This window comes from Gracilinanus agilis, chromosome 3 (assembly GCF_016433145.1).
Source record: "Gracilinanus agilis isolate LMUSP501 chromosome 3, AgileGrace, whole genome shotgun sequence".
NCBI lineage: Eukaryota > Metazoa > Chordata > Mammalia > Didelphimorphia > Didelphidae > Gracilinanus > Gracilinanus agilis.
The window spans coordinates 242321581-242341715 of record NC_058132.1 but is presented as its reverse complement, the minus strand read 5'-3'; the positions used below and the strand labels follow the sequence as shown (position 1 = coordinate 242341715).

General features: G+C 35.8%; 1 protein-coding gene across 4 annotated transcripts in view; it reads left to right on the top strand.

Annotated features, from left to right (window-relative positions):
• OSBPL6 (oxysterol binding protein like 6) overlaps positions 1 to 18499 on the top strand; it is a 131045-nt gene extending 112546 nt beyond the window's left edge. For all 4 annotated transcript variants that reach the window (XM_044669745.1, XM_044669746.1, XM_044669748.1 and 1 more), the window contains 3 exons: positions 291 to 417; positions 11931 to 12053; positions 17790 to 18499. In XM_044669745.1, the coding sequence (XP_044525680.1) occupies positions 291 to 417; positions 11931 to 12053; positions 17790 to 17898 (359 nt within the window). In that variant the 3' untranslated portion in view covers positions 17899 to 18499. The remainder of the gene's footprint in view (positions 1 to 290; positions 418 to 11930; positions 12054 to 17789) is intronic.
• Positions 18500 to 20135: the final 1636 nt, after the last annotated feature.

Genomic DNA, 20135 nt, shown 5'->3' with positions numbered 1-20135 from the left:
GAACTAGGGGGAAAAAAAGGAGAGGAATTATAGGCACAGATTTAGACTCTATATAAGGAAAAATCACTGATCCAGAAGGAAAATTAGCCAATTGTCCTTTGGTGAGGAAGTTCATAGATTGAACTAAATAAGCTCTCAAATCCTTTCTATTCGTGACTATAATCCAATATGTTCATGGTTATATAAAGAGGCCACGTTACTCAATAGCAACTGTTTATGAATGACCTGAGCACGTTGTGTCTTTTTCTTAATATATCTCAGCAACATTTTATTTTATTGAACTTTTTCAGGTTCCATGCCAACCAATTATGAACTCTACTATGGCTTTACAAGGTTCGCAATAGAACTCAACGAATTAGATCCTGTCCTGAAAGATCTCCTTCCTCCAACAGATGCTAGGTTCCGGCCAGATCAAAGGCAAGTGTGTTAAATTTTTCAAATGATTTTGATAAAATCACTGCAGGACCTACAGAGGTTACCAAACCATTCTGTTGCCTTGACTGATTCAGCAAATATTTTTTGAATGCTTCCTATGTGCAAGACAGTATACACACACTAATCAAAACAGAAAGGTCTTTGTTGTAATATTCTGAATTCTGGTTTGTCTAACTTGCAAAAATATCCACAGGAACTCCCTTTTTTTCCTCTTTTTTGTTTGTTTTTTTCATGTATTTTTTATATCGCAAGAAGAAAAATGAACAAAGAGAAAAAGCATCATAAAGGGAAAGGACTTGGGATTTGGAGTTATAGAATCAGAGAAAAGACATCAAAACTAAGTCCATCAAAAGTCCCCCTTTGTAGTGCCTATAATATATGGTCACTCAGCCTTTTCTTGAAGACCTGATGCAAAGGAAAAGCCAAGATAGCTCTTCTGCATGTTTGATAATGGTTCTGCCTTTAGCAGAACAAGTTTATTCTCTTTCTTATGTGATGGATAGCCCTTCAAATACTTGAAGATGGTTCTCACATCCTCCCTTAGACTTCTCTTCTCCAAATTAAACATCCATACTCTCCACAACTAATGCCCATAGGAAGTGACCCTATGGCTCTTCTGTGTATTAATTGTCTTTTTCTGAGTTGCCTTCCAACTTAGCAATGTTCTTCATACAATGTAGAACCCAAGAGTGAACTCTATTGCAAACAGAGGGCAGAGTAAAGTACGACAGTTGCCTCCTTGAACCTAGTTGTTCTTAATACAACCTAAGGTCATGTTTGCATTTTTGACTGCTCACTCTGGTTCATATCAAGCTTGCAATCACTAAAACCCTCAGATCTTTTTCTTTTGAGTTATTGGTTAATCAAACCTCCCCTCCTATTGGACTTGTGAAGTTGAATTTTTGAACCCAATGCTAAGACAGAACATATATCCTTATTAAATATTATCTATGAATATATGTCTATATAACAGTGTTGGTGAAGGTTTTCAAGTTTGGGTGCCCAACCTGCAACTTTGAGCTGCCTGTGAGCCTCCCCCCACCCCAGAGAGCAGAAGGAGGAAGTGCTTGCTTTGGGAGCTGCACAGAGGGGTGGGGCACGTAAAAAATGTCCTCAGGCACTGGAAAGAGGGTGAACGGAGCAGCTCCCTGAGTGCCAACTCTGCATGTGTGCCATGCTTTTGCCAACACTACTGTGTAGATTATCTCTATTGTCTGTATATAATCTATAAAGTCATATTTATAGAGATTAAGTCCAGTGCTCTAGCTTGTCAAGATATTTTTGAATCCTGACTATCATCTAGTGTATTAACTATCCTTTTCAGCTTTGTGTCAACTCTAAATATGTTAAGTGTGACATCTATTCCTTTATCCAAGTCATTGATTAATATGTGAAGCAGCCCGGTGCCAAGGCTAGGTCCTGGTGCTACTCCACTAGGAACTCCCATCCCAGTTCACTAATTCAACCAATTCTGCATTCACCTAACTTTACTTGCCCATGTATTTCTATCTTATCCATAAGAATAAATAACAGAAAATTTGTCAAATGCTTTGCTAATCTTTAGGTAAATTATACATACATACATTCATATATGTGTGTGTGTGTGTATATATATATATATAGCACCCCTTATCTATGAATCTTGTACCTTCTTTAAAAAAATGAAAAGACAGTAATCTGACAAAACCTGTTCTTGGTGAAGCCAAGAATCAAGTAGCTCGTTATGATCACTACTTCCTTTTCTATATGTTCACTAACAATCATTTCAGTATTAAGTTTTAGAATTTTGCCATAAACCAGTAATTTATAGATTCCAGATTTCATTATCATCATTATCTTCTCTTCCTCTTCCTCCTTCTGAAAGTCATGACCTTTTCCTTTCCTAATCCCTCAATCTTTCTTTCACTTGTGATCATATTTCCAAAGCACTTATAGTGACTCAAGTCATAATATTTGAAAATTCTGCAAATCCTAGGACATGGTTCTTCTGACCCTGATAGTTTTAACTCATCAAAGACAAGTACTTTCTTTCAGCCTCAGAAAAATGCTGGCTATGTGACCCCGAGCAAGCCACTTAGCCTCTGTTTGCTTCAGTTTCCTTATCTGTAAAATGGGGATAATAAAAGCACCTATCTCCTTGGTTTATCTTGAGAATCAAAAGAGATAATTATCAAAAATTATGCTAAGTGCAATAGCTGGTAGAGAGTAAATACTATCTAGTAAGCACTAGAGAGATGATAGCTATTATCTCCAAATTTATCTTGGTGACCAACTTTTTTTCCCAGTCCTTTCAAGTTCAAATGGTATTCTCCTTGGTGGAATAATGGAAGAAAAATAGAGATAATCAGCTCTACCTATTTTTCATAGTCACTTCTAATCCCTATCACTTAGATGAGCACTACTTCCTAGCCCTTATCAATCATCTCTTTTTGTCAATATAGCTTTAAAAAAAGAAGAAAAAAAAAGACCAACTGCCTTCTGTTGTCTTTTGTTTTTATCACCACCTCAGTTCATTGTAAATTTTAGTACTCAAAGCACTATTCTTCTAGGACCATATCACAATTTTATCCTCAACTACCTACTCTTGTGTTCATCTTTTATACATATCTTTCTAATATCTAAGTACAGTGATGAGTTCCTGGCTATATAAGTATCTTTAAATAGTTAAGTGCCACAGTAGATTGAGTGTTGGCTCTAGAGTGAAGAAGGAACTGAGTTCAAATCCAGCCTCAGAAACTATGTGTCCTGAGCAAGTCACTGAACCACTCTTTGCCTCAGTTTCTTTGGCTGTAAAACAGAGGTGATAATAACACCTCTCAGGGTTGTTGTGAGAATCAAATGAGGTAATACAGTATTTGTAAGACATTTAGCAGAGTTCTTGGCACTTGATAAAAGATTCGTTCCTTCCCTTTTTCCTGTCTTCCATCTTGCCTTTCTACCTTCCTTTGCTTCTTCATGAAAATTTTTCTTCAGAATATCATTTGTAAGAGCTTCTTATCTACCCAAGTCAGACTTCCCCTCTAGAGTTCTAGGACACATGATCCTACCTAGCCTTTCTCTGAACCCTTAGAAATCTATTATTTTCCCCCAATTTAGGATGAATTTTAATCTGTTCCTTGCTTCCTTCTCCTTTTTGGTCACAAATTTAAAGATGTACTAGTTACTTCCTCACAAAGTTCTTATCATTTCCACCTCTGCCACCATTTCATCCTTGTTACTGAGAACTAGCTCTAAAATAGAATGCTTTCTTCACCATTTGAAGTATGAAATTCTTAACAAGTCAATTCAAGAAGTCACTATTTCACTTTTTGTAAAGAAAGTGTTTCAACTAACCAAAGTCTCCCTTCACTTCTATATCATCTATCCACTTCTTTGCTTATGATTTATTTTCCAAATACCTCATCTATTATCTTCCTCCTTCCCCAGTAATCAAGTATGCATTGCTGACAATATTGCTCTTGTTTCTGCTTCTATTCATCTTTGCCCAAATGTTCTCCTCCATGATTCCCACCATTTGTTTCTGAATTTCCTCACATAAATATATCTTCTTAATATCTATGCATACCACCCTACACTCCCTTTATCTTTGCCATTCTTTTTGAGTAAAAGTATACCTTTCCCATATATTCCTCATGAGTCCTAGACCATCATATTATCTCTATAAATTCAAATTTGTCTCCTTGTGTTAGGCTACCTACTTACCTTTGCTTGTTATCTTTTTTCTTCTCTTAAGTCATATTTTATTTTTTCCAATTACATTTAAAAACAATTTTTGGCATTCATTTTCTCACATTTTGATTTCCCAATGCTATCTCTCCATTCCTCCTTTCTTTTCTACCCCAAACAGTAATAATTTGATATAGGTTATATATGTGCTATCATAAAAAATGTATGTGTTCATCATGATGCTATGGAAGAAGATACATAAAAAATGAAGAAAATAAGGGGGAAATAGTATGCTTCAATCTGCATTCAGATTCCATCAGTTCTTTCTTTTTAGAATGTACCCTTTAGAATGTTCTTGGCTCTTTGTATTGCTGAGCCTAGTTAAGACATTCACAATTGTTCATTATTCAATATTCCTGTTACTGTGGATACAATGTTTTCCTAGTTCTGCTCACTTCACTTTATATCAGTTCATGTAAGTCTTTCTAGGTTTTCCTGAAATTCTCCTGCTCATCATTTTTTATAGCACAATAGTATTCCATTATAATCATATACTACAACTTGGTCAACCATTCCCTAATTTAGAGGCAACCCTTCAATTTCTAATTCTATGCCATTACAAAAAGAACTGCTATAAATATTTTTGTACAAATAGGTTGTTGCTGTTTTGTGAATTTATGTATTTAGGTAACTGAATCCGTGGGATTTATTGCTTGTTCTTTTCTTAGATAATGACTTGTTTAAATTTGGGGTGTGTTTAGAGCTATTCTTCCTATCTTACAGCTACTCCTTATACTGTGTACCTTAGTAGTTAGACAATGGATATTTTCTTCCACCCCATTCTCTGAATTTAAAGCCCATTTGATTAGATTTGTAAGACTCCTAGAAAATACATGCTTAACACCTTAAGTTAGTGCCACCCCTAATCAGGAGCCTATCATTCTGATATGTTAAGCTGTAGTACAGAAATCCCAAACCTGTCATCAGACACCATCCCTTCAAGTTTTCTTGAATCTTCCCTTCTTTTCTGAAGTCCTTGCCTTCAATCAGCTGAAACAATTAAGTCACTAGATACTACTAATGTCTTTATTTTCTTGTTGAAGGTTTCATAATCCATAACTGTTCTTTCTCAATTCCTTCTGGCAATTTCACCTGCTACCTACATTTATTAGTAACTTCCTTGTTGTTCAGCTATTTTTTAGTCACATCTGGCTCTTTGTGACCCCTTTTGGGGTTTCCTTGGCAAAAATACTGGGGTGGTTTACTATTTCCTTCTCTAGCTCATTTTACATATGTGGAAACTCAGGCAAACAGAATTAAGTGACTTGCCTAGGGTCACACAGCTGGTAAGTGTTGTAAAAAATAAAATCAATATATGATGCCTTGAGAATTTAAATTGTAATTTTATAAGAGGTCTTAAAAATTGACTTTAGGATTTTATAGTAACTTCTGAATGGATGATAGGTTTGTGTGTGTGTGTGTGTGTGTGATGATAAACACTATATTTAAATCTATTAATGGGGTTAGGAAACAAGGGAATAGGATTGAGGATTTAGGAAGCCTATTGCTAATTATTCAGGCTAATAAGCTAGGTTAGTGATCAAGGTCTGGAGATTGCTAGGTTTAGTAGGAACTGGAGGTTCTTCACCCTCTCACTAACTCTGACCTAATTTGGCCACAGCCAAGCCAGAGATTAGGGAAGGCTTTTTGATGATCTTGATTTATGATATCATTAAACTCTCTCAGCTCTATTAACAAGGATGGTGATTGCTCTCTAGCTCTCTCAGTAGGATAACAGGATACAGGTTTCAGGCCTTCCCTTCACCCTTCACCTCCCACCTTCCCAAGTCCTTGCTCCAATCTGAGCCAGCTTGTTTTGTCAGTTGGGGTATTTATAGGGCTGGGACCAACTGCTTTTTGCCCTTGGCCCACAGCACCTGAGGACATTCCAAGGTTCTCAACTGCCAGTCCTGTCATTCAAAGTGGCATCCATCTTGTCCCAGATAATCATTTCAACACTTCTGTTTATGTTATTAGGTAATTGCATACATCATTTATGTAAGCCAGGAATCATGGGAAATGTAGTTTGAAAGAGCCCTAAATGTCCACAGGAAGTTTAGATAAGGGACCTCAAAATTAGTTCAAGGACCCCCAAATTTCCAATATCATCATGTATGTGGCCAGATTTGAAATCAGGAAGATTAGTCTTCCAGACTAAAGTCTCGGCATTCTAAATAGTGTGCCACCTATCTGCCCTTTCCTTCCTTTATTTATATTATGAACTTATACTTTGACCCCATTTTTGGAATTTTAATATCTTTAATATCATCTTTAGGATTTTTTTATTCTCTCCATTTTATGCCCATATTTTCCCTTCCTAATCTGTTTATGCAGACTTTGCCTTGTTTTGCCCATAATTTAAGAATTTTAAAAATCCTCTCATTGATGGTTTTTGCATTTCCTGCTACTCTTTCATTTTTATAGAACTTATTCTTTGTCATATAATCTAAAGGTAAGAAAAATAGTGTCCCATCTTCTATCAATTTTTTTACATAAATTTAATAGGAATAAAAGGGATCCAATAGGATTTCTTTGTTTTGATTACTTTAAACCTCCATCAATGGGTAGAAGATTGCTATACTTTCTTTTTTTATAAACAGTTCTACATTATTCCCTATTAATCCTCTATAGTGTCTAAAAACCTTTGGCAGTCATCCAAATCTTCACTTTGATACAGAAATATTTCCTGATGCACTTTAAGCTCATTTCCTCTTGGTCAGTCCTCAGTGGAGAACAGCTGGCTATCTTGCCCTATTATGGGACTTGTGGATGCTCAATACAACCATATATTAACAAGTGCACTTTGATAAGAACAAAGAGAAGACTGCCTTGTGATCTTGTATCCTTCAACAATATTCACATGAAATAATGATTTTTTTAATGTTTCCTAATAGAGTTTTTGTTTGTTTCTTTGTTATATCAGGTCATCCAAAATTCCCCACCTTTTTAAACTTCTGGAATCCTAAAGCAGACAGAAGAGACAATTAAGGACCAAAACATTCCTGTTTCCTATCTTTATTAATGTGATTCTGCTCAAGTGGATTTTTGCACTCATACTAGTATATTTATTTGTTTGTTTGTTTATTCATTCATTTATTTGTTTATTTATTTTTGCAGCTTTGAATTTTTATTTTTTAGAAAAATTTTCTACAATTACATGATTCATGTTATTACTCTCCCCTCAACCCCCACACCCCAACCCCCGTAGCCAACGTGCATTTCCACTGGTTTTAACATGTGTCATTAATCAAGACCTATTTCCATATTATTTATAGTTGCACTGGAGTGATCTTTTAGAGTCTACATCCCAAATCATGTCCATATCAACCCATGTGTTCAAGCAGTTGTTTTTCTTCTGTGTTTCCACTCCTGTAGTTGTTCCTCTGAATGTGGGTGGTGTTCTTTTTCCATAATTCCCTCAGAACTGACCTAGATCATTGCATTGCTGCTAGTATAGAAGTCCATTACTTTCAATTTTACTACAGTTTATCAATCTTTGTGTAAACAATGTTCTTCTGGCTCTGCTCCTTTCACTTTGCATGAATTCCTGGAGGTCATTCCAGTTCACATGGAATTCCTCCAGTTTATTATTCCTTTGAGCACAATAGTATTCCATCACCAGCATATACCACAATTTGTTCAGCCATTCCCTAATTGAAGGGCATACCCTCACTTTCTAGTTTTTTGCCACCACAAAGAGTGCAGCTATAAATATTTTTGTACAAGTCTTTTTCCTTATTATCTCTTCGGGATATAATCCAAGCAGTGCTATGGCTGGATCAAAAGGAAGATAGTCTTTTAAAGCCCTTTGAGCATAGTTCCAAATTGCCATCCAGAATGGTTGGATCAGTTCACAGCTCCACCAGCAATGCATTAATGTCCCAATTTTGCCACACCTCCTCCAACATTTATTACTATCCTCTGCTGTCATTTTAGCCAATCTGTTAGGTGTGAGGTGGTACCTCAGAGTTGTTTAGATTTGCATTTCTCTAATTATTAGAGATTTAGAACTCTTTCTCATGTGCTTATTGATAGTTTTGAAATTACCTATTCATGTCCCTTGCCCATTTATCAACTGGGGAATGGCTTGATTTTTTTACACAATTGATTTAGTTCCTTGTATATTTGAGTAATTAGACCTCTTTTTGTTATAAAGATTTTTTTTCCCAGTTTGTTGTTTCCCTTCTGATTTTGGTTGCATTATTTTTGTCTGTACAAAAATTTTTTTAATTTAATGTAATCAAAATTATTTATTTTACATTTTGCAATTTTTCCTAACTCTTGCTAGGTTTTAAAATCTTTCCTTTCCCAGAGATCTGACAAGTATACTATTCTGTGTTCACCTGATTTACTTCTTTATATTCAAGTCATTCACTCATTCTGAATTTATCTTGGTGTAGGGTGTGAAATGTTGATCTAGGCCCAGTCTCTCCCATAGTGTTTTCCAATTATCCCAGCAGTTTTTGTCAAATAGTGGATTTTTGTCCCAAAAGTTGGGTTCTTTGGGTTTATCATAGACTGTCTTGCTGATGTCACTTATCCCAAGTCTATTCCACTGATCCTCCTCTCTATCTCTTAGCCAGTACCATACTGTTTTGATGACCACTGCTTTATAGTACAGTTTAATATCTGGTACTGCTAGGCCACCTTTTTTCAGGTTTTTTTTTTTCATTATTTACCTTGATATTCCTGATCATTTGTTCTTCCAAATGAACTTTTTTATAGTTTTTCTAATTCAGTAAAAAAGTTTCTTTGTAGTTTGATAGATATGGCACTAAATAAGTAAATTAATTTGGGTAGAATGGTCACTTTTATTATGTTAGCTCGTCCTACCCATGAGCAATTAATGGCTTTCCAATTGTTTAGATCTAGTTTTAATTGTTTGGAAAGGGTTTTGTAGTTGTGTTTGTATAATTCCTGTTTGTTTTGGTAGATAAATTCCTAAGTATTTTATATTGTCTAGGGTGATTTCAAATGGTATTTCTCTTTCTAACGCTTGTTGCTGAGATGTGTTGGAAATATATAGAAATGCTGATGATTTATGTGCATTTATTTTGTATTTTGCAACTTTGCTAAAATTGTTGATTATTTCCACTAGCTTTTTAATTGATTCTCTAGGATTTTTTAAGTAGCCCATCATATCATCTGCAAAGAATGATAGCTTAGTCTCTTCATTGCCTATTTTAATACCCTCAATTTCTTTTTCTTCTCTAATTGCTACTGCTAGTGTTTCTAGTACAATGTCAAATAATAGAGGTGATAATAGGCATCCTTTTTTCATGCCTGATTTTATTGGGAAGGCTTATAATTTATCCCCATTGCATATGATGCTTGTTGATGATTTTAGATATATATTGCTTATTATTTTTAAGAAAGGTCCTTCTATTACTATACTTTCCAGGGTTTTCAATAGGAATGGGTGCTGTATTTTGTCAAAGGCTTTTTCAGCATCTGTTGAGATAATCATGTGATTTTTGTTTGTTAGGTTGTTGATATGGTCAATTATATGGATGATTTTCCTAATGTTGAACCATCCTTGCATTCCTGGTATAAATCCCACCTGATCATGATGGATAACCCTCATGATCACTTGCTAGAGTCTTTTTGCTAGTGTTCTATTTAAGATTTTTGCATCTATGATCATTAGGGAGATTGGTCTATAGTGTTCTTTCTGGTTTTGGTCTGCCTGGCTTTGGAATCAGTACCATATTAGTGTCTTGAAAGGAATTTGGTAGCACTCCTTTGCTTATTATGTCAACTAATTTGTATATATTGGGGTTAGTTGTTCTTTGAATGTTTGATAGAATTCACATGTGAAAACATTAGGCCCTGGCGATTTTTTCTTAGGGAGTTCTTTGATGGCTTGTTCAATTTCTTTTTCTGATATTGGATTATTTAAGTATTCTATTTCTTCTGCTGTTAATCTAGGCAATTTATATTTTTGTAAATATTCATCCATATCACCTTCATTGCTATATTTATTGCCATGTAATTGCACAAAATAGTTTTAATGATTGCCTTAATTTCCTCTTCATTAGAGGTGAGGTCTCCCTTTTTATCTTGGATACTGTTAATTTGGATTTCTTTCCTTTTTTATTAGATTGACCAGTACTTTGTCTATTTTATCTGTTTTTTTTTCAAAATACTAGCTTCTAGTCTTATTTATTAATTCAATAGTTCTTTTACTTTTGATTTTATTAATTTCTCCTTTGATTTTTAGTGTTTCTAATTAAGTTTTCATCTGGGGATTTTTAATTTGCTCAGTTTCTAGTTTTTTAATTTGCATGCCCAATTTATTGGCCTCTGCCCCCCCTAATTTGTTAATATATGCACTCAATGATATAAATTCCCCCTTTAGTACTGCTTTAGCTGCATCCTATAGGTTTTGGTAAGAAGTCTCATTGTTGTCATTCTCTTCAATGAAATTATTAATTGTTTCTATGATTTGTTCTTTAACTAACTTATTTTGGAGGATCATATTATTTAATTTCCAATTCGTTTTTGCTTTGCCTCTCCATGTATCCTTGCTAATAACTATTTTTATTGCATTACGATCTGATATGGTTGCATTTATTATTTCTGCTTTCTTGCATTTGTTTGCCATGTCTCTATGCCCTAGTACATGGTCAATCTTTGTAAATGTTCCATGTGCTGTAGAAAAGAAAGTGTGTTCTTTTTTGCCCCTATTTATTTTTCTCTATGTGTCTATTAACTCTAATTTTTCTAAGATTTCACTTACCTCTCTTATATCTTTCTTATTTATTTTTTCATTTGATTCATCTAGATCTGATAGGGGAATGTTCAGGTCTCCTATTAGTATTGCTTTATTATCTATTTCCTCCTTGAGCTCTGCCAGTTTCTCCTTTAGAAATTTAGATGCTATACCATTTGGTGCATATATGTTGAGTACTGCTATTTCTTAATTGTTTACTCTGCCTTTTATCAGGATATAATTACCTTCTCTATCTCTTTTAACCAGATCTATTTTCACTTTGGCTTTGTCAGAAATCTTGATTGCAACTCCTACCTTCCTTTTCTTAGTTAAAGCCAAATATATTTTGCTCCAGCCTTTTATTTTTACTCTATGTATGCCTACCTGTCTCATGTGTGTTTCTTATAGACAACATATGGCAGGATTTTGGTTTCTAATCCACTCTGCTATTTGCTTCTGTTTTATGGATGAGTTCATACCATTCACATTTAGTTATAATTATTAACTGTGTATTCCTTGACATTTTGATTTCCTCTCCTTGTCCTGCCCTTTCTTGACCCTGTACTAATAGGGACTAGGGGTATGTGGGTATGGGATACTATATATATGTGGTGTCAGATATCATGTGATATCTCATATTAATAGCAATGAAGAAATTATAAAAACTAATGAGATAGTGGGATGGTACATTGGATAGAGTGACAGGCCTAAAGTTAGGAAGACTCATCTTCCTAAGTTCAAATCTGACCACAGATAATTATTAGCTGTGTGATCCTGGACAAGTCACTTACCTCCATTTGCCTCTGTTTCCTCATCTATAAAATGAGCTGGAGAGGGAAATGGCAAACTATTTTTGTTAATAAAATTCCAAATGGGGTCATAAAGTATTTGAAATCACTGAAATGACTGAAGAACCACAAAAAGTATAATAAATTAGAATTCTGTGATGCTTTCTATCCACAGTGACAACAATAACTACATTTATACTCTGGGTTAAATGATTTTACTCCTACCTACTATGTTAGATCTTCTGAAAGGTTTACTATTCTGTACTTAGGTTTTTGGAAGAAGGAAATTTAGAAGCAGCAGCTGCTGAGAAGCTAAGAGTAGAAGAGCTCCAAAGATCCCGAAGGCGATACATGGAAGAAAATCACCTGGAACACATACCAAAATTTTTTAAGTAAGTCAGTCCATTTCTATAACCAGCTTTTTTTTTTTTTCAGAAAAAAGCATTATCATAAAAGATAACTTCTAGTGAATTAAAATAAGAACACTATAGCAATAGAGGAATGTAAAAGGTAAAGGAATTCAGTCTATTAAGAGAGTAAATATTGCTTTTTATTCAGGAAGCTCTAAAAAAATCTTGGTGTTCATGAATACATTGGACTCACTAATCCTGAAAATGCTAAGCCAGAGTCTTACTCTCTTCTACCTCCTTTGCACTGCCTGTGGAAACTTCTGATGACTTCCTTGCAAAACTAAGGAAAGTTAGATCTTAGCAGGATGCCTTATTTAGTGATCACATACTCTGTAGAGAAAGTATCCTCCTTTACTCATCTTTACCAAGAAATTTTAAACAATTCTGCTTTCAACAAGAGTCACCACGAACCATCCAAAAGTGGAATGGCCCGCCCTGTAGGCAGAGGGATTCCTCCTTCTTAGCTCTTCAAGGAAAGGCTGGATGACCCCTTGCTATTTCTTGTAATGGCCATTCTTGTTCATGTAGCATTTGGAACACATGGCCCTTCAAACTTCAAAATCCACTGATTTTGTAAATAATTGTGTCTTTGAAACCCATTCCATTGTGATGACAATGATTATTAAACCATGATAGGAAGAGCCTCACCACTGGGCTTCTCTGTTTGTCACATAGATAGCCGATTGTGTCTCTATTTCAAGAGAATTCATTGTAGATACAGTAATTAATCTGCAGAGGCCAAGACCTTGGCTCTTATGCTATGGGGACTTATACATTGTAGTTATTCTTTCTGGGCTATTTGCTTTAAGATATTTTAGCCTTTGATGGATGTTCAAAGTTCTTTGTTTCGAAGTTTTTCAGTTTCTTCTTTGTAAACATGTTTTTCAGTAAACAATAATAAGATTGACAATTTACATTCGCATAAAAGCTCTCTTGCCAAAACCTTTTTCTCACCACTGTCACCTGAGTTGGGTGAGATCATCAAGGACTCAAACAAGATGATACTGCCTCAGAAGTGGGAGATCTGGGGCTCACACTCAGGTCTTCTGCTGTCATAATCAGCACTCTCTCCACTAGACCATATTTTTTCTCCGAGTCATTCAAATGAGAAATATGGCCATGTTCCTCCTGTACTGCCAGAAGATGATTTCACCTCAGGGCTATAAGGAGAAAGGATAGGCATGGAGTCTTTACATTTGAAGTTGGGAATGCAACCTGAATTCAAATCCTCCTCAGAAGTTTATTAATCCTATGACCTTGGGCTTAATCTATCAATTCCTCAGTTTCTTTTTCTTCAAAATGAGGGAGTTGGGTTCAGTGCCCTCTGTAACATCCCTTCCAGCTATAAATAAATTGTATTTTTAAATTCAATATCCTCCTTATTTTATATGCTTACTAATTAAAGAAATATATTTGATTTATTAGCATATAGTAGACACTTAAAAATATTTCGTGGGAGTGGGGCATTTAGGTGGCTTCATGGATTGAAATCCAGGCCTAGAGACAGGAAGTATTAGGTTCAAATTTGGGTTCAGACACTTCTTAGTTATGTGACTCTGGGCAAGTCACTTAAATTCCATTGCCTAGCCCCATTCTTCTGCCTTAAAACTAACATACAGAATTGATTCTAAAATGAAAAGTAAGGGTTTTTTAAAAATACTACATGGCTAATTGAGTTATCAAAATTAGGATTTAAAAAAAAAATTAAACCCTTACCTTCCATCTTGGAGTCAATACTGTCTGTTAGTTTTAAGGCAGAAGAATGGGGCTAGGCAGCTAGGAAGTGTCTGAGGCCAGATTTGAACCTAGGACCTCCCATCTCTAGGCCTGGCTCTTGATCCACTGAGCCACCCAGCTGCCCCCAAAATTAGAATTTTTTAAACTGTCATTAAGGCATTAGATTCCAAATAAAATTTAAATCTCATTTTTCTTTTATTTTGACTCTATCCTTATTTAGATAAGATTTAAGTCTTATTTAAGTCATTAAATTGACTGCTACCTCCCACCTAACTATTCCTTTTTTCTTATTTGTGAATCTCTTTTGCTTCAGAATAGAAATTCTCAACTAAAAGAGAATTAGTGAGTGAAAAACAGATCAAGAGCCCAATTAACTAAATGATAACTCACCTAGATTAAAAGCAGTCATCATTTTCCTTTTTTTTTTCATATTATATCATCAGATCCTTTACAAAATGATTTTTCAAATCTCTGGAACTGAAATATACCCAGAGGGAGAGGGCTTGGGTGTGTATTTATATTTTTTTTATCAAAATGTAATTTACAGAGCAGCTAGGTAGGCCAGTGGATTGAGAGTCAGGTCTAGAGATGGGAGGTCCTGGGTTCAAATCTGACCTCAGATACTTCCTAGCTATGTGACCCTGGGCAAGTCACTTAACTCCCATTGCCTAGCCCTTACTGCTCTTCTGCCTTAGAAACAATACACAGTACTGATTCTGAGACAAAAGGTAAGAGTTTTCAATGTATTTATGTATTTATACATATAATTTATGTTATTTTCAAATTTTCATAGGTTTCTGTGAATCCCCATGTGTACTATGAAATAATGACTTAAGTGAACAGAAAAAGATGTTCTCTTCTTTTTCACTTTGATTTGGTTTTTTAGTGTACTGATCTTTGCTTAAAATCCTCAGCAAGAATTTGATCTTCAAATGTGTGTGACAAGTGATGGTCCTCTCTAGGCCTCTCCTGACACTCCTTACATATTTGTTGGTAGCTCGAATGAGTCTAAGGATGGGTTCACAGCTGGTTTCCTCTTACTCTTTTAGTATATGCATAACTTGAAATTCTCTTGACAGCAGGAAGCCCCTTTTTTACAATCTTCCCTTTAAAGTTGAGTCTTTTGAAATTCAGAGATTATTTTTTCCTTCCTTTTCAACAGGCAAAACTCAGGAACAAGCTCATAGGCTCAGAAACAACCTCTTTCCCATTTCCCCTAGCTCCTCTGTCCTGCCTAAAACATAGATGTTGTGAAGAATATAAAATATCAGCTTAAATGCCAATAATTTTAAATCATTCTTACTAGCTTTGCAACTCTGGGCAGATCACATACCCTCTCTGGGAAACCCTGAAATCAGTGTTACTGTGTGACTAGATGATCTTTTTATTTTTTTTTAAACCCTTATCTTCTTTCTTAGAATCAATACTGTATATTGGTTCCAAGGCAGAAGAGGGGTAAAGACTAGTCAATGGGGGTTAAGTGACTTGCCCAGGGTCACATAGCTAGGAAGTATCTGAGGCCAGATTTGAACCCAGGACCTCCCATCTCTAGGCCTGGCTCTCAATCCACTGAGCCACCAATGTGGTGGCTGCCTCCATGACTAGATGATCTCTTGAGTTTCCCTCCTTATTTTTCCAAATGTCCATCCCCAAAATGCTCTCTTTCCTCATCTCATCTCCTAGTTTCCTTTAAGTCCCAGCTAAAATCTTACCTTGGGTAAGAAACAATTCTAGTGCCTTCCCTCTGAGACTACTCCCCCCTCATTTTCCCTGTATTTATGTCTCATTTGTACACAGTATTTTGTGTGTTGTCTCCCTCTTTAGACTCTGAGGTCCTTAAGACCAGGGACTGTTTTGGAGTTGTTGATTTTTTTTTTTACTTTTTTTATATCCCCAACACTTTTTTTTAATTTAATTTTTATTGATTAATTAAGAAGATGTTTCCATGGTTACATGATACACATTCTTTCCCTTCCTTCCTCCCACTCCCCTCCTGTAGCCAACGTGCAATTTCACTGGGTTTTACATATGTCATTGATCCAGACCCATTTCCATATTATTGATATTTGCACTAGGGTGGTCGTTTAGACTTAGAGTCTACATCCCGAATCATATCCCCATCGACCCATGTGATCAAGCAGTTGTTTTTCTTCTGTGTTTCTGCTCCCACAGTTCTTCCTCTGGATATGGATAGGGTTCTTTCTCATAAGTCCCTCAGAAATGGCCTGGATCATTGCATTGCTACTAATAGAGAAGTCCATTACATTCAATTGTGCTGCAGTGTAACTATCTCTGTGTATATGATTCTCCTGGTTCTCCCCCTTTCACTCTGCACCAATTCCTAGAAGTCATTCCAGTTAACATGAAATTCCTCCAGTTCATTATTCCTTTTAACACAGTATTCCATCACCCGCATATACCACAATTTGTTCAGCCATTCCCCAATCGAAGGGCATCCCCTCATTTTCCAATTTTTTTGCCACCACAAAGAACGCGACTATAAATATTTTTGCAAAAGTATTTTTTCTTATTATCTCTTTGGGGGTATAAAACCAGCAGTGGTATGGCTGGATCAAAAGGCAGGCATTCTTTTAGCACTCTTTGGGCATAGTTCCAAATTGCTATCCAGAATGGTTAAATCAATTCACAACTCCACCAGCAAGGCATTAATATCCCAATTTTGCCACATCCCCTAAAACATTTATTACTTTCCTTTGCTATCATGTTAGTCAATCTGCTAGGTGTGAGGTGGTACCTCAGAGTTGTTTTGATCTGCATGTCTCTAATTATAAGAAATTTAGAACACTTTCTCATGTGCTTATTGATAGTTTTGATTTCTTTGTCTGAAAATTGCCTATTCATGTCCCTTGTGCATTTATCAATTGGTATCCCCAATACTCAGCATAGTATCTGGCACATAATAGGACTTAATAAATTATTGAACTTATTGATTTGTGTTCCCTTTCAGCTTTAATACTCCAGTGATTTTTTAAAAACATTTTCAAATAGATATGAAGTGATAACACATGTATAACCCAGTAGAATTGCTTGTCAGCTCTAGGAGGTAGGAGGAAAAGAAAATGAATCGTGTAACCATGGAAAAAATATTTTTTAAAGTTTTTTAAAAATTAAAGAAGATAAAATGAATGTTTAAAATTTAAAAAATATATCTTCAAACTCATCAGTCTCATAAACTCAATCTCTGTTCCAGATTATTCTAAATTAGTGAGGAAGAAAAAAAACATATTAGTTATTCACATAACACAGAAGACCCTAACATATTTGTGAAACTTATAATACTTATACTCTGGAGTTTCCGGGAACCTCAAGAAAGACTCCTAGCATATTAGGAAGCAAATTTATGGGAAGACATAAACCAAAGTAGAGTAAGATGTCTAGGCACGGTTAGGCTACAGTCAATATCATTGGGTTGAATGCCCATATTGATGAGATCATAAACCCATTAACCTAGTAGAGTCATATTAGCACCTAGCGGAAGTCCTGTCGAAAAAGAAAATTGAAAAATCCACTTTAAAGCATTCACCAGATGGTTTCCCACATGAAATACTTTTTCTTTGACACAGTTGTGACCCCAACCACAATGTAAAAATGCTAATATAGCAGAATAAGTAGTGGCTCCGATTCTGCAAAGTATACTTCAACTGCCCAAGCTTTATAAGATACTTTATCTCCTGACTTTGAAGGGATTAGACCCATCAGATGACCTCCCACTAGCACTGATAAAGCCTTTCAACCAGGATCCTGGCTGCCACAAGAAAGCAGCAACCAAAATAAGTGAGCCCATTTGCTATGGGTAAAAAAAAAAAAAAAAATCCAGTAACATCATTTTTAGTAAGTTTATTGGCTATAGAAGAGAATCAAGGTCTATTTGAGTGCTTTTGCAACCTGTCAGATACTTAATAAATGTTTGCGATTAAGTCAAATTGAATCTGATATGCATTTTTTTTTATATTTCCACAGAAAAGTCATTGATGCCAATCAAAGAGAAGCATGGGTTTCTAATGACACCTATTGGGAACTTCGAAAGGACCCTGGCTTTAGCAAAGTAGAAAGCCCTGTACTCTGGTAACCCAAGACTATAGATCCGAGTACACATATCACACTCTGAATGAATAAATAACTATGCACAATGATGTTTCTTATAGCTAAGCGTGGTTTGTGGGTCTACAGAAAACTTACCATTTGCTTTTCTATTCATCTTTATAATGGACTTTCAAAAGTGCATTAGACCAGGCCCCTGACCACTTTGGGATCCTTTCTGTTTTGCTGCAGCCATACTCCTTAAAACGTCCTCACCCTCGACACACAGAATAAAGGGAGCAGATAAAAGTAATCCAAAGTCCGAAGAGTTTGTAAAGAAAAAAAAAACTGTAACTGGTGCTTAAAGCCAACCTCGAGAGTTCAAAATATATGTATAAATGTAAAAAACACAAATTTGGTCATTCGCTTGGAAGAGCCATGATTATATACTATAAACTCCTGGGTCACAGCTGTGGGTCAGTTCAGGCTTGACGTTTGTCTGTCCTTTGATGTGACATGCTTGTGCTGGCCTTGTTAAAAACAACAACAAAACACGATGCTTTGGGAAACCTGTTCCATCCATATGCCATTGTTCATGCCTTAAGAAATGTGAAGATGTAAAATAAATCATTTTAAAATGTGTGCTCTTAGGCTGGTGTGAAGAACAGATCTTTTTGAAGCATGGTATGGTTCCCATTCTGGGGGTCAAAGAAATCCCAAAAATGAGCATAAATGGGTAATCGCATGGCAAGGAGAAGCAGCACATTTGGCTTTGATAAGATGGATACTAGGGTTGGGATCCATCAGAAGAGAAATAGAAGGCTGCATCCAGTTTGCTAATTAAGAAGTTCCTATCCTAAAATACCCTTCCTTCACTGAGAAATAATCCCCGCTGGTCTTGAAATCACAGTGAGCCCTTTTAGTGGACAAAATCTAATTTGCATACTTTGCATCAGTGTTAAGAAACCTTCGAAGGAGAACCTGAAGGACATGAAGAGCCCTTCAGGGCTCAATAGTACCATAATCTTAACTGTCATTTTTATGTAAGGCACAGAGGAGATTTAATTACATAGATTTAGAGCTGGGATTTGTCATCACTTTGCTTGCCAACCTCCTGACTCCCTTACCCAGGATTCCTAGATAAATTTCAGTAGGGACGGGAAGAAGAACACTTATTAGCATTAATAACTGCTCATTTGTATTGTCTAAGTGAGTTCTATGCAAAACTGTGTTTTATGTTTTCCATTAAGTGATTCTGAATTTTTTCAGGGAGGAAACAAGATTTTGGTTAGTAGCTTGCCATTTATTTGTCAAGCACTTCATTTCTTTTCAGCAATGGAAGAGGAATGGATGAGGAATTCATTGCTTACCCCAAAAGTGGCCATACCTGTATTTTGCATAATTTTGGACCTGTTTTTCCACTACCACATGGAAGGGTTATGCAGGCAAATTGCATCAGTATTCAGTTTGTTTTGCATGTAAGCGGCAAAATTAACACCTGTATGAATATCCCAAAAGATTTTCTTACAGAATGCCTACATATACACTCATATATTTATTCTTAGTTAGAGCCCTGTGGCTGGGCTACAGCTGTTATCTTAAGCTGATAACAAGATCATTGAAGTTTTACTTGTTTAATCACTCATAGTGATTTTAGTATTTATCACTCCCAACAACCAAAGTCAAGGTTTGAAGTAAAAATGTATATTCCATTCTTTAGATAATACCTGTATTCAGAGTAAAACAAAGAAAATGCTCATGAAAGCTTAGGAAAGAGTCATAGAATCAGGTGGGTAACCAGTTGAGTCAATATGGATAGGCAGGGCACAAATTCAGGCTTTCTGTTTAATAGGAATGCAAGTAGAAAGGGGAAAGCTTTACATTGGTTTGTAGAAGGGACACACCATCCATATTAAATGAACAAATAACCAGATTTTGGCATCTCTCTTAAACTACCCTAATCTGTCTCCTTCCCACTTTTCCACTTATTCCCATTCCATGTCCGTGGGTGCTTCCTCCCACGAGATTACATGCCTTCTTCCATGCTCAACCCACTCCTTTGCTGTCCATACAACTTTCTAAGGCGTATGCTTATAAACAGAATCTTCTTGGCCTCTTCTCATGAGAGCAGCTGCTGACCTGCTGCAATTAGTGTGTGAAGCTTCTCTCTTTTGCCCTTAAGAGTACTTCCTTGAAGTATCTCATAACACAGCCCAAATAGAGAGGAAATATTCTACAGGGTAAGGGGTTATTAAGGACCCAGTAGTAAAAAAAGAAATAAAGAGG